Here is a 14,754-nt window from a genome sequence, read left to right as displayed (position 1 = left end):
ACCCATTTAGAGCTCACAGCTCCCTTTTAAGCTCATCAATACTATTTTGCAGGTGAGGAAACATTGAGGGGTAGAGCAGGGTAGCCTGTTTGCCTCGATGCCTTGCTCTTCACCACTGGGATATCTAGCCTGCCCCACCATGACCAGGGTTTTACAAACTGCAGTCCCAGCCCATCCATCTCTGACCCTAGCAGCCTCCACAGTTGCCTGCTCGGAGCCTGCACGTCTAACCCTACTGCTGCTGTCTGTCTGGAAGAACCAAGTCCATGGGGCCCCTTGGGTGCATGGTCCAGCCTCTGACCCTGTGGCTGCTTCATGGCCATCAAGCCCAGGCATAATGTCAAAGTAGATGGGGCCACACATGACCAAGTGCTCCCTGGGGTGGGAGTGAGCTCACAGGCAGGCCAGTGAGTAGAGCTTTCAGCCCTGGAGGAGTTCACCACTGATGCTCCTGCAGGGCCTTAGTCCCCTCCTCCCCCACTGTCCTCCTGCACCATCAGTGGGTTGAGTCCCCAAGAGAGGGTTGCCTCACAGCACTATGGGCTGGGAACTGAGGGGTTGGCCTGTTTTGGGAATGGGGCCACCCAACCTGGGCTTGCCCCCCACCATCCTCAGTCCCTCCAGTCCCTCCTTTCTTTCCCAGGAGACTCCAGCATCTCCAGCACCCACAGGTACTGCCACTGGAGGCACCTCGCCATGGCCAGATAGCAGCTCTAACTGCTGGGGCTCAGAGCTGGAGCTGAGCAAGCCTGGCAGGCTGGTATCCAGAATGGACAGCCAACCGTTCTCGGGCTGCTCCGCAGACCTCGCCATCAGCCACAGTAACTCCCTGGGCGTGGGGCCTGACAACGCTCCGGAGGAAAACGAGTACGAGTCGGAGGACACCATTAGGATCCACGGGGGCCCCAGTACCCCCATCCTGGGGGACAGCCCTGGGACACACACGGCCCCAGAATTCCGGGAGGAGGAAGAGTTGGAGGAGTTGCTGGTGGTCAGGAACTTGCCCTGGGCTCCGTGGCTTGGGGTGGCCGTGGCTGGGGTGCTCCTAGCTGCGCTCCTGGCCACACTGTACCGGCGGCGCCCACTCCAGTGAAACTCCTGGGCCCTCCCTATCACGCATCTGCTCCCTTTCCCATGGTACATCTGCCTGAGCCATTGAGTTGAGCTGTCCCACCATCCTTGACACTATCTCTGGGCTGGCAGAGGCTGGGTCAGAGGCGAGGCAGCATTTCCATCCCAGCTCCTGCCCTTGGCAGCTCCCCCACCATCCTTGGCTTTCTGGGCCCTGGGCTGCCCTGAGTGCTCCAGACCTCGCCCACCTGGCCATCTGGTTGTTGCCCTTATCCTCTGGAGGAGGTGCCCCCGTCTAGGCCTTATCCCTCTTTACCCAAGTGCAAGGATCAGGAGGTGCTACTGGAGACCGCACGGGGTCGGAAACATGCCCCATCCTGCCCTGGTTCCTGGCAGCCAATGGGGGGGGTAGGAGACCCCACAGAACATCACTCCAGCCCCCAGTGGCCCAGCCTCAGGCTATTGCCCCAGGAGCAGCGGAGTGGCCCATCTTCAAGGACTTAGTCCCCTGCCTCTCTGGTTCCCCTCCCCTGCCACACAAGGTTGGGGAGGAGGTCTGGAGATTCCCATGGACCCCTGGGGAGCCCGATCAGTTGCTAGGCCTGAGGACCACCTAAGTGCCCCTCTCCAGCCTTCTCATCCTGGTCTCTGTTCTCTTCAGCTCCATATGGGGGTTGGAGAGGGAGCACATGCAGGGCAGAGCTCAGGCCAAGGTTTGGATTTCAGCTCCACTTCCTCTTGGGCTGTGTGGCCTTGGCAAATTATCAGCCTTCTCTGGTCTTGCTTACTCATGTGGACCCTGAGGATCATGGCTCATCCTTCACTGGGTTCTCCTGAGATTGAAGCATACACGTCTTTGTCAAGTGCCTGGTCCAGAGCAGGTGGCCACTAAATGCTTTTCTCACCTCTCCCTGCCCAGCCTGGTAGAGATGAGGGCATGAGAGGCAGAGTGCCCAGTGGGTAAGCGTGCACTGCTGCAGTGTAGGATGGCCTAAGCCTGCATCCCATCTTACTAACTCTGTGCTCTTGGGCAAGCTGTTAACCTCTCTGTGCCTGTTTTCTCATCTGTAAAATGGGGATGAATAGTAAAATTTTATGTATAGATATACATGTCCTAGTGTTGTGAGGATTAAATGAGTTTATCTATATAAATCTTAGAATGGTTCCTGACATTTCATTTACTAGGGGTGGATACATTATCTCTATTCAAATGTGGAGGGACTGGAGCACTTGGCCGTGCCTTTAGAAGCAGACCCAAACCCTACTGCCTATGCCCCTTTTATATTTGTCCCTTACTTTATTCCATGCACTGGGGAATTGTTGGGGAGTGAGGAGGGAGGCATGTCCACTGGGGCAACTACAGGGTGGGGGCTAGGGTGCCGCCCAGCAGACAGACGGATTGAGGGATATCCTTGTGGGTTCATTCCTAGCAGCCATTGCTGGACAAGGGCCAGGCATAGGAGCCTCAGGAGCTACCTTCATTTCTGAGCTCTGCAAGGGATAGGAACTAGAACCCTGTGGAGACATAAGGGGTAGGGCTCACTGTGGCCCACCCCCAAACTGTCAGTCTGCAGGGTACTGCACCCTGCTCTGGCTGCTACAGCCTTTCTTTACGCTGCCCTCGGGGACTTCAGCAACCTAATGACCTCTACTTCCACCTCTGAGCTTCTCTTCAACCCTCTCTCCAAATGCAACCACCTGTACCCTGAAGCCAGGAGTGGTCCCTACCCAAGCTGTCTGCAACCACGCCCCATCACTCTTGCTCTTAACCCTCTGTGCTGCTTCCTCCCTCCCAGGTACCCAGGTCAGTGAACAGTTCATGAATAGGTACTGGTTTTAATGTGTTACCCTCTCAAGGTAGCTTTAGAAAAAAGTTATCTCAAGAAAGCAGCTTGTAGACCCAAAATATGCTACTTAAATGGTAGAATTTTAAGCACAGTGACCAGCCATGTGGGAGATACCTTTGGGTAAGGTGTGTAGGAAACATTTAGGGACCATCCTGGCACATTTCAAATTATGCTGCTCAGAAGCCCTGACTTGGCCTGCATTGAACAGCATTCCTATTTTGGCTGTTGTCAATAAAATGTCAACTTCAAGGAGGATTGGGAATTGGCCTGTGGCCAGGAGAGGGCTTGGGGTAGTTGATAAGAGAGATGGGGAAGCACCCTTTACCTCGGTGTAAAGGCCGGGGTGGGGCCAGAGGGCCCAGTGCCATCCTAAGCGCTTAAGGGCAGACTCAGCAGTAGCCAAGGTACCTACATATAAATCCCTCTCCATCTTTTCTCTCTCTCCTGTTGAAACATTTCCTTCAAAGCCCAAGAGCTACCACTGCTTCTCTTTCCCTGGGAAACACCTGCCGATTCTGCTTGATGACCCACCGAAGCCAGACTAATACCACACTCTCATCTTGTTTCCCTGGTTGGATGTGCTCAGATTTAATTGATTTGGGAGAATTTCTAGTCAAAGATCAGCAAGAGGGCTTCCCTGGTGGCGCAGTGGTTGGGAGTCCGCCTGCCGATGCAGGGGACACGGGTTCGTGCCCCGAACCGGGAAGATCCCACATGCCGCGGAGTGGCTGGGCCCGTGAGCCATGGCCACGGGGCCTGCGCGTCCGGAGCCTGTGCTCCGCAACAGGAGAGGCCACAACAGTGAGAGGCCCGCGTACAGCAAAAAAAAAAAAAAAAAAAAAAGATCAGCAAGATGCCCTTTACTCTTTCAGGCCATGGATTATTCATAGCTTCTTTTTTATGGAAAGCTTTTAAGCACACACTGAAGTACAGAAACTAGAATAATTACCTCTCCCCTCCACGTGCCCTTTACACACCTTCAATAATTATGGACTCATGGATAGTCTTGTTCATCCCTGCCTGATTCCCCCTTTTCTGTACAGGTTCTTTTTGTAAGTCAGAAAGTGAAGAGTTCAGAAAGTCAAGGGAAAGACTTGGGACAGGAGGATTCTGTGGCAAAGGCCCTCTCTTTTCTTCCAAGGCATTCCCCTCTTGGTTTCTTGGCCTCAGTGGGTGACATCCCTCTTGAACCAGTTCAAAGCGTGAGTAGCACTGGTTCCGTCTTAGGAGGAGAGAACCAGAGGAGGTTCCTTCACTGACAAGCTCCTTGGAAGTATCTGGCTACTGCTTCTGTCCCAGAGAGGTGACGATTGACGGGTGTGTCCAGTGGCAGTTTGCCCCATTGCACGAGGAGTCTCCTTTAGGCTCTGACAAAGCCCTTCCAGCAGGCAGAAATTCCCATTCTTGGCCAGATTCAAACTTCACAGCATGTGTCCTGCTCTTATAGGAGTCTCCTTAGAAATGGAGTCATTCAAGCCTTGAGGTCCCTTGCTTTCTACCAATGCACTATCGTGAAGCTGATGGCCAAGGAACACCTCCACCCCCACCTTCAGGGAGAGTAGTGTTCAGGGTCCCTGGGCTAGTCTGTGCTGGAAGTGATAGCTCTTTATGGATAAAAATCACATGTTCCCCTTTCTGCTCTTTTCCATGTAGCCCAGGGCCATGAAGTTCACACTTGGTGCAGGGCATAGTCACTCAGCACTCCTCATCCCTGCTGCTGCTGCTGTTAATAACAGCAATAATAAAAAGTGCTACCACTTACCCCATACCTTTTTGCATACCAGGTGCTGGGCTAGGTGCCTTACATGTATTAACTTGTTTAATCCTCACAATGACCCTATGAAACGGATACAAGTATGACCCAATTTACAGCTGATCTGCAAGACTGGGAGGGACAAAGGACCAGAGGGGACAATGCAAGGGAAGACTCTGGTCTGTGGGCCCCAGAGTTGGATGTTCTCCATGCCCATGACCCACAGCTGATCAGGTGTCTGGAGCCTGGGACCCCATTTAAAGTAAGATTTCACACCATCACATCTCTGCCCGGTGTGCCAAGATCTGGCACCTGCTATAATAGTGTAATGATGTGCAATATATAATTAATACAGTTTCAGGGATGCTGTGACAATATGAATATAATTATCTTGTATGTGCCCAGGCTCAATGGCCTGAGGCTGAATGAGGTGAGGCAGCTGGAGGTCAGTTTGGTTTAGCAGATATTGTTTGTTAAAGGATTCCCCTGTGCCAGGTCTAAGGCCTAAAATGAGTAAGACACCTGCATACACTCCAGTGGTCAGGAATGACTCACAAAGTATGGTGGAGACATATAGGCTTTCATGTCATTTATTTCACGTATTTATACAACAGATATTTATTTTGCTCCTACTGAGTGCAGAGTATGGGGACAGGCCTTGGAGAGACACAATAATAATGCAAAAAGCCCACCTTAAGTGCCCCCTTCTATCACCCACTGTCTCCAATATAATTGTGAGTGGTCTAAAGGAGTGTCTAAAAGCAAGGGCAGGGGTGGGGGGGAGGAGAGAAAAGTGTTGTTTTGATCAGTCATGTACTATTAACAATTATAACAATGAAATCCAGGAAAACAGTAAAACTTAGAACCTCTAGGGAACAAGAAAAATATTAAGTATAAATTTACAAAGACACCTATCAGGACGGCTAAAATGAAAGTGTCTGACAAGATCAAATGTTGATGGAAATATAGAGCAACTGAAACTCTCAAACTTTAGGGGTAATGTAAGTTAGTAAAACCCTGTTGGAAAATAGGCAGTATCTACTAAACCTGAACACATGCATAACCTATGACCCAGCAATTCCACTCCTGGGTAGGTACATGACAGAAACAAGAGCTCATGTCTACCAAGATATGTGCAAGAATATTTCTAACTGCACTGTTCAAAATAGCCCCAAACCGGAAGCAACCCAAAGGTCTATCCACAGTAGAATGGATATATATATATATATATATATATATATATATATATATATATATATATATATATATAAGTTGGGGTAAAGTCATACAGTAGAATACTAGTGCACAACAATGAATACGAATGAAAATATTGCTACACTCAATGTGGATATATTGCACAGACATGATGTTGAGAAAAAGAAGTCAGTAGAGGGCTTCACTGGTGGCGCAGTGGTTTAGAGTCCGCCTGCTGATGCAGGGGACATGGGTTCGTGCCCCGGTCTGGGAAGATCCCACATGCCGCGGAGCGGCTGGGCCCGTGAGCCATGGCCGCTGAGCCTGCGCGTCCGGAGCCTGTGCTCCGCAATGGGAGAGGCCACAACAGTGAGAGGCCCGCGTACCGCAAAAAAAAAAAAAAAAAAAGTACACACACAAAAGTGTTTACTGGGTGATTCTATTCATACAAAAAGTACAGAAATAAGCAAAATTGATCTATGGCATTGAAAGTCGGCATGGTTACCTTTGATTTGGGTGTTGGTTTCATGAGTACGTTCAGTTTGTGTACAGAATCGCTTTAGAGATATGGAGATAAACCAAGGTCACCCAAATGAGAACAAACATAGGCTGTTCATTCTGAGCTTGTAAGAGCAGCCACTGTCACTTGCATTTGGCCAGGAGGGTATCAAAGGCAGGCAGGAACTGGGAAAACACTGTGGTGAAAAAAAGAAAGGGAAGGCTTCAGATGTGCTGTGATTGGAGGTTGTTTGCCTGGGACACTGGAGGCTGGCTAACTAGAAGAGGGGCACCTTATGTGATTGGTTGGGGAACATATTTGACTTTCTCTGGTTGGTCCCGAGATGGAAGAGAGGGAAGAGGTGGTTGGGGATTGGGAAGAAGCTGGCACACATTAACCAAGACCTGATCATTCTGGATGACTGCTGCAGAGGCTGTGGTTTGGCTTTCCAGGCTGGTTACTGCAGAGAGTTCTATTGTCATATATGGTCTGGCCACTGTCCTTTTGTATATTCAGTCTCTCAGAGGGAAGGATATGGGCTCTGCGAGGGGTCTCCACTGCCGGAATAGGATGGGAGTGGGCACATACATGCTTCATCCAGCTCCCTATCCCTCCCTGGGGTCAGTGGTGCTGCCTTTAAGGATAAGGCCAACGGCTAGAGGGCTCTGCTGCAAGTCATGGCTTAGCTACTGCACCCACTAAAGTTTTTTTAAGGCCTGGCTTAAAGCCCAGCTCCTTTTGGAAGCTTTTTTGAATAGATCCCTCTCACTTATTAGCCTTTCTAAATTCTCATGGCTTACCTCAAATTCTTCAGAGTAAATTCTCACCTTCCTGCCTGCATTTAAAAAACTTACACTGGGGGCTTCCCTCGTGGCGCAGTGGTTAAGAGTCCACCTGCCAATGCAGGGGACATGGGTTCGAGCCCTAGTCCGGGAAGATCCCACATGCTGGGGAGCAACTAAGCCCATGTGCCACAACTACTGAGCCTGCGCTCTAGAGCCCACAAGCCACAACTATGGAAGCCCACACGCCACAGCTACTGAAGCCCGTGCGCCGAGCCTGTGCTCCGCAACAAGAGAAGCAACCGCAATGAGAAGCCCACGCACTGCAACAAAGAGTAGTCCCCACTCGCCGCAACTAGAGAAAGGCTGAGTGCAGCAATGAAGACTCAACACAGCCAAAAATAATAAAAAAAAAACCACACAAACAACTTACACTGAATATCTTCCTTCTACTTACTCAATGCTGTTTCTATAAAAACAGCAATAAAAGAAAAATACCCCCTTAACCCCACAGCTTTTTATTGAAGTAAAATATACATGCTGAAAAGGGTACTTCAAAGACAGAAGGGACCTGGGGGAACAGGGTGGGCAGCAGCCAGAAAGGTGGAGGTGGGGAGAGAAAATGGGAACAGTGAGAAAGATGAAGAAGGGAAGTAGCCCTGGGTTCTAGTCCTGGGTCCACAGCCAGCTCCTGGCATCCCTTTCCTTCCTGGACCCATAAACCATGAGGCTGGACCAGGTGATGTCAAATCCTTCCTCCTCCAGAGCTCAGTCCCATCAGCCCTTGAGTGTCCTTGGCATGGACTGGCTGTACCAGCTTCCTCCCCTCCTCTGTCCTTCCCCATCCCCAAGTGCCACTGCCATACTGTCTGAATCGCTGATTTCCTAGCAGTCAGATGCTGTCTCCTATTTCATCAGTTTGCTTGTACTTAACATAAGAAGAAAGAAAAATCCTTTCATTATCACATGCAGTTGGAAATCAGCTTCTTGCAGGAGATCTGTCCAAAGGAATTGGGAAAGAGAGAAACTGTGGTAACTGCTGAAAGAATTGCTTTTTTCACTACTTGCTATCAGGACGATGTCGTTAGAATTGTGAGCCCATGGACTCACGTTTCCAGTAATTCTGCTATTATTACTTCTAGAACTTAAGATCCTTTAACATTTCTTTTATTCAGCCCACAGTTCTGAGGATCTACCCTGGCCAGATATCTGCTTGAAGTGAGGCTCCTGCAGTGAATGTAAATAGAACTTTCAATCTGGGGAGCTTGTTCAGGACCCCTCCCCCTTTTTCCTCCCACCTTCACTTTCAGGAGTCTCTACTCAGAGACAAGCTCCTCAGTTCTCCACATGTGGCTGGCTGTCACCTTCTGGCCTGGCTCAGTGGACTCCTTCCTTCCAGGAGTCCCAGTCCAGGGGGTCAGTCTCCCTTCAGAATTTTCACCTTCCTTATAATCTAGTCTCTTTAAATCATCTTTTAATTACACAGGTAATACACGAATATCTGCTTGCTGTAAAAAGTTAAAATTCCACCAGGAGTTCCCTGGTGGTCAAGTGGTTAGGATCCCAGGCTTTCACTGCCATGGCCTGGGTTCAGTCCCTGGTTAGGGAACTGAGATCCCAAAAGCTGCACAGCGAGGCCAAAATAAATAAATAAATAAATTTTAAAAAAGAATAAATAAAATACCACAACTAGAGATTACCATACTAAGTGAAGTAAATCAGAAGAAGAACAAATACCATATGATATCACTTATATGTTGAATCTAAAATAGGGCACAAACGAACCTATATATGAAACAGACTCAAGAGAATAGACTTGTCCTCCAAGGGGGAGGGCAGGTGGCAGAGGGGTGGACTGGGAGTTTGGGGTTAGTAGATGCAAACTATTACATATAGAATGGATAAACAACAAGGTCCTACTGTATAGCACAGGGAACTATATTCAATATCCTGGGATAAACCATAATGGAAAAGAATATAAAAAAGAATGTACGTATAACTGAGTCACTTTGCTGTACAGCAGAAATTAACACAACATTGTAAATCAAGTATATTTCAATAAAAAAGTGAAATTAAAAAAAATTTCAAACTATACAGAGTTATATAGTCCAGAGTGTCTCCAACTTCAGTAGAGATACAAATCCTCTTGGGGATCTTGTTAAAAGCAGGTGCTGACTCATTGAGTCACTGCATTAAAAATTTTTTTTTTTTGCGGTACGCGGGCCTCTCACTGTTGTGGCCTCTCCCGTTGCGGAGCACAGGCTCCGGACGCACAGGCTCAGTGGCCATGGCTCACGGGCCTAGCCGCTCCGCGGCATGTGGGATCTTCCCGGACAGGGGCATGAACCCGTGTCCCCTGCATCAGCAGGCGGACTCTCAACCACTGCGCCACCAGGGAAGCCCTAGTCACTGCATTTTTAAGGAGACTTTTTTGACTAAAGAGAAAGAGCAACAATTGATAATGTCCTTTAATCCCTTGCAATCCTGTTTCCTTTTTAGGGGGGTTGATAGACATCATTCCTTGCCTCTCTCTATGTACTTCTGTGCCATTTGATAGCCCTGACTTAATCCCACCCTTGGCCTGGGGCTGGGGATGCTCTCTCGGGTCCATTTCATAGCAGTGGGGTGCAGGGCCTTCTCTACAGCCCCCTGTATTGCTCCACAAACTATTGTTGCCAAGCTTAATGGGTCTTTGTTGAATTGAATTTAGTTCATGCAACAATCCAAACAACTTGGTCATTGTTTCAGTTGGTTGAGGATCCTCTGGCTCTGGATTTTTCCCCAACATGTGCAGGATGAGCCACCAAATCACTAATGAAATGGAGAACAGGGCAAAGCCAGAGCCCCACACAATTCTACTCAAGACCATTGGTCAACTGATCTCATCAGTTGACCTCATCATTAACTGATTAATCAGCATTCTACTTTCCCTGCAGTCATCCAACAGTTAAGAGTATATATAACACAGCCCCTATGGAGGTGATCCATTAACTAATGCTGCATGAGAAATTATTCCAAAACTTAATAGCTTAAAACAACACATTTAATATCTCAGTTTCTGTGGGTTAAGATTTCAGGTGCAGGTTTGCTGCGTCCTCTGGCTCAGGGTCTCTCACAAGGCTGCAATCAAGGTGTTGGCCAGGGCTGCAGTTTGGGGAGGATTCACTTCCAAGCTCACTCACATGGTTCTTGCAGGATTTAGTTCCTCACTTTTTAATTTATTTGGCTTTGCCAGGTCTTAGTTGCGGCACGTGGGATCTTCATTGCCGTGTGCGGGATCTTTAGTGCAGCATACGGGCTCTTTGTTGTGGCATGAGGGATCTAGTTCCCTGACCAGGGATTGAACCTGGGCCCCCTGCATTGGGAGTGCAGAGTCTTAACCACTGCACAACCAGGGAAGTCTCAGTTCCTCATTGAAATGTTGCTCTGCGGGCTGCACTTCCTTGTTGGCTGTTGGCCAGAGGCTGCCTTCAGTCCCTTGCCACATGGGTTGCTTCATAGGGCAGCACACAACATGGTAGCTTCTTTCATTAGAAAAAGCAAGAAAAAATTTAAATCTCTAAAAATTGAATCAAAATGAAAAAAAAGGACTCAATTCTGTATTGAGTTGTTGGCTGAACTACACAGAAAGAAATTATTTCAAATGACTTTAAAGCACAATTTGATTTTTCATCCCTAGTGCAACGTATCCTAAGGACAAAAAGAACGGCAGAAAAATCTTAAACAGTGTTTAATAATCACATCATTGGTAATACTGATATTTTTATTCTGAAACTATTATCTATATATTTAATGATAAAGCAAATAAGTAGTGAATGTTGTGAAGTCCTTAGATTTTCAGGTTAAGATAAAAGAAGCTAAGTAAAAACTCTGTAACCTTAAAAATGAATGGAAATTAGTGTAAATCCATGATACATTTTTCTCTTAAAAAATTTATTTTCTGGGCTTCCCTGGTGGTGCAAGTGTTAAGAATCCACCTGCCAATGCAGGGGACACGGGTTCGAGCCCCGCTCTGGGAAGATCCCATATGCCGTGGAGCAACTAAGCCCGTGTGCCACAACTACTGAGCCTGCGCTCTAGAGCCCGCGAGCCACAACTCCTGAAGCCCGCGCACCTAGAGCCCGTGCTCTGCAACAAGAGAAGCCACCGCACTGAGAAGCCCGTGCACTGCGACGAAGAGTAGACCCCGCTTGCCGCAACTAGAGAAAGCCCGCGTGCAGCAACGAAGACCCAACGGAGCCAAAAATAAATAAATAAATAAATAAATTTTAAAAAGATAAAAGACACTATACACAGTAAAGAAAGAAAAGGTACACAAGCTTCAAGTGCTTTTTTGTTTTTTGTTTTTTTTTTTGCGGTACGTGGGCCTCTCACTGTTGTGGCCTCTCCCGTTGCGGGGCACAGGCTCCGGACGCGCAGGCTCAGTGGCCATGGCTCACGGGCCTAGCCACTCCGCGGCCTGTAGGATCTTCCCGGACCCGGGCACGAACCTGTATCCCCTGCATCAGGCAGGCGGACCCTCAACCACTGCGTCACCAGGGAAGCCCTCAAGTGTTGTTTTGATGTTGGGATTCATCTTGGCAGTCTCAGGTGATGATGATTCTTGATTCTTCAGGATGATCTATTGCAGCTCACAGACCTGGATGGAAGTTTCCTCAGGTCAAGGAGAACAGTTTTTTTTTTGTTGTTGCTGGGGGAGGCAGAAACGTAGGCAATGCTGGGCACTGAGATTTAGAAGAGTAGCTATACGTTTTCTTGGTTTTTGTAGGATCCCTCTGGGGTGGCTTCCTGCAGGAGACGGAATTTCCAGAGTTAGGAAATAGGGTTTCCAGAGTTAATCCTACCGTTCCTGCGCACGGGCTTTCTCTAGTTGCGCTGAGAGGGGGCTACTCTTCGTTGCAGTGTGCGGGCTTCTCAGTGCGGTGGCTTCTCTTGTTGCGGAGCACGGGCTCTAGGTGTGTGGGCTTCACTAGTTGTGGCTCGCGGGCTCTAGAGCGCAGGCTCAGTAGTTGTGGTGCACAGGCTGAGTTGCTCCACGACATGTGGCATCTTCCCGGACCAGGCATCGAACCTGTGTGCCCTGCATTGGCAGGTGGATTCCTAACCACTGTGCCACCAGGGAAGTCCCAGGGAGCTAGTTTTGAGTGAGCATGGCAATTCTATTCAATAAGCAAGAGAGAAGCTCATATTTCTTGTTCAGCCTGCTACTAGCAGTCATTACAGGAAAGATGAAGAACATAAGGGGCATTACAGTCTCTCAGGGGAGGCACTTATGAAATAATTTGCTAGCAAGATAAACCCACAATCCCGTTCAACTTGACAGAATGAGGGAGTGCCTTGGGGATACAGAGCTACGGGTCATTCCAGGCACGGGCAACCTATGGGAGAAGAGACGCTTGGATGGACCTTTGGTCAGTATCTCAGGGCTGGAGGTGACCATGTTCTCACCCGCAAAAAGAAGGTGATAAAATGATTTAAAAAACAAAAAAACAATGATTTTAAAAAAAACCAATCAGACCAAATCCCCAACAACCCAGGCCCTGAGGCGGCCACCAAATCCTTCTATGTCCTCCACTGCACCACAAAGAAAGGGGGTCCAGACTCTCCTTCCAAGAGCCAACCCTACTTCCTGGCTCCCACTACAGGAGGGTGGCAAAGGATTTATAACCCACCTCTTTCTTCCAGTTGCCATGGAGACCAACCCCAGTCCTTTCATTAGTTCTCGTACTGGGAACATCTGTCTAACGCAGAAGGAATGAAGGGGGCTTAGCCTAAACACGCCAGTGGCAGTGCTGGGGAAGGGGGTGGCGGTCAAACAGAGCGCGGAGGACTGGTGGCCTTGACGGCAGTAGTGGAATCAGGTCGAGGGACAAAGGCTAAATTCAGCCGCGGTTCAAGCCCTTCTGTTTGCCAACGGCTGGCGACCAGACCCTGCGGCACACCGCTGGGCTGGAGAAGGGCGCAAGCCGGGAGACGACGAGACGCAGCAGCACGGCGGGGCTCGGGGGCGCGAGGCGGCTGCCGGGAGAGTTCTGGGGCGCGGAGCGCCTACCTGTGCACCCCGGTGTAAAGGGGCGCAGACCCCTCCACCAACGCGTCTATTGGGCGGCGCCGCCATCACTCTGTGCTCAGCAACACCGCCTTCTCCTCTGCCCAGCCCGGATCCCCTCCCCTGCCGTCCTCCGCCCCGCCCCGAGCCTTTCATTGGGCGGAGGCGCGGTCGATCCGCCTCGAATCAGGCAGCCGATTGGACAAGAGGCCTTCGGGCCGCCCCCAGCTTGTTTGGATTGGCTTGCTGCGTGTTGGCGCAACGGAAGAGGCGGCCTGCCGAGGGTGTTCTTATGCTCTGGCTGGATTGCCGCGGAGGAGGCGACGAGGGCACTGGCGTTGGGGGCTGGCTCGGTCGGCAGCGGTTCCTATTGCGGATGGGAGCGGGCCGGCTTGGCGCGCCCATGGAGCGCCACTGGGGGGTCTCCGCCTCGTCGGTCCGGGAGCCGGCGCCCGGCGGCCCCGATGGGCGGCGGCGGGAGCCACTGCGGCGCCGGGCGAACAGCGCGTCGGCTCCCGCCGTCGGGGCCTCGGCTTCGGCAGAGGGCGTAAGGCGGGACCGGCCCGGCTCTTACAGCGGCGCTACGTCGGCCTCCCGTCAGCGCGTCGAAAGCCTCAGGAAGAAGCGGCCGCGTAAGTGCCCGGCGGGGCGCCCTCGCGTTTCGCCCTGCCCCCTTCCGGCCCGGTCGCCGTTTTTCCCGCGCGGAGACAGTGCCCCCGCCCGGTGGTCCCAGGTTGGTGCTGGGCTGACATCTGGTTGGAGGCCTCGGGTCCCCCAACGCCGGAGGCTGCGTGTTCGGCCCCATCCGGCCTCGCGCGTCTGCTTCTCGGTTGTCCGAGTGTAGCGTCCGTACCCAGGACCTTTTCTCCCTCCCGGTTCTTAGTTCCTTGTGCATTCTTCGGCCGAGAATCGCATTATTTTTTTCCTCGGGAAGACTTCTTTTGACCCATTTTCACCACCTCCCCTCCCCCCTCAAGTCGTTTGAATCCCCAGTGTCTGTTTTCCGTGGATTTCCAGAGAGCTGCAAGACGTTACATCCTTTTTACTTGGAGATTTTGGGCTCAAGGAAAATGGTTGAGTTGCTGCAAGCCTAAAACTGGATTCTGTGTTGTGTATACTAAGCTTTGTCTGCTTTTCTTCCCATGAGAATTCGGGTCTTGTCTCACCCAGATTATCGCCTCTATTTTCTTTCCATCTCTTTGCTGATACTCACGATTCAGTACTGTAGCACTCTGGGCATTAAGCCTTTCTCTTTTGAGGGAAAACGACTTCTCGCCTTGGCGGTTGCACATGCTCTTCCCAGAGAATCGGTTTTATTATCAGGTTTTATTTTCTGCATTGTGATCTAGTCCAGATATTTTCTTCTCTTTACAGGTCTTCAGTTTGGGTCCTCCTTCAAACAGCCATTGCAACTCTTGAAAGTATCCACTGTCTTGATACTCTAATATGAGTTTTACGATATAATAACATTTTACATGTGGCTATATATATTTTTTCTTGTCGTTGCCAGATTCCTATTTCAGGAAATCAGCTTGTTTTAAATGTAGATTATGGGAGTG

The 14,754-nt window shown here is 50.0% G+C and overlaps 2 protein-coding genes and 1 long non-coding RNA gene across 7 annotated transcripts in view; 2 read left to right on the top strand and 1 right to left on the bottom strand.

The window, feature by feature from the left end:
* AP5S1 (adaptor related protein complex 5 subunit sigma 1) overlaps window positions 1-2,231 on the top strand; it is a 40,212-nt gene extending 37,981 nt beyond the window's left edge. For all 4 annotated transcript variants that reach the window (XM_067707572.1, XM_067707573.1, XM_067707571.1 and 1 more), the window contains one exon: window positions 644-2,231. In XM_067707572.1, the coding sequence (XP_067563673.1) occupies window positions 644-1,093 (450 nt within the window). In that variant the 3' untranslated portion in view covers window positions 1,094-2,231. The remainder of the gene's footprint in view (window positions 1-643) is intronic.
* Window positions 2,232-11,058: 8,827 nt separating this feature from the next.
* Window positions 11,059-13,745, bottom strand: LOC137207577 (uncharacterized). Its single transcript, XR_010935162.1, has 2 exons — window positions 13,199-13,745; window positions 11,059-11,934 (listed from the first exon to the last, which is right to left on the bottom strand). It is a non-coding gene; the product is annotated as an uncharacterized lncRNA (long non-coding RNA).
* PANK2 (pantothenate kinase 2) overlaps window positions 13,364-14,754 on the top strand; it is a 27,852-nt gene continuing 26,461 nt past the window's right edge. The window contains exon 1 of one of the 2 annotated variants that reach the window (XM_067707577.1): window positions 13,364-13,827. In XM_067707577.1, the coding sequence (XP_067563678.1) occupies window positions 13,488-13,827 (340 nt within the window). In that variant the 5' untranslated portion in view covers window positions 13,364-13,487. The remainder of the gene's footprint in view (window positions 13,828-14,754) is intronic. The other variant, XM_067707578.1, reaches the window with a different exon arrangement.

The sequence above is a fragment of the Pseudorca crassidens genome, chromosome 15 (assembly GCF_039906515.1).
Source record: "Pseudorca crassidens isolate mPseCra1 chromosome 15, mPseCra1.hap1, whole genome shotgun sequence".
Taxonomy (NCBI): Eukaryota; Metazoa; Chordata; class Mammalia; order Artiodactyla; family Delphinidae; genus Pseudorca; species Pseudorca crassidens.
The sequence above is the reverse complement of the archived record's forward strand: the minus strand, read 5'-3'. Positions and strand labels throughout refer to the sequence as shown.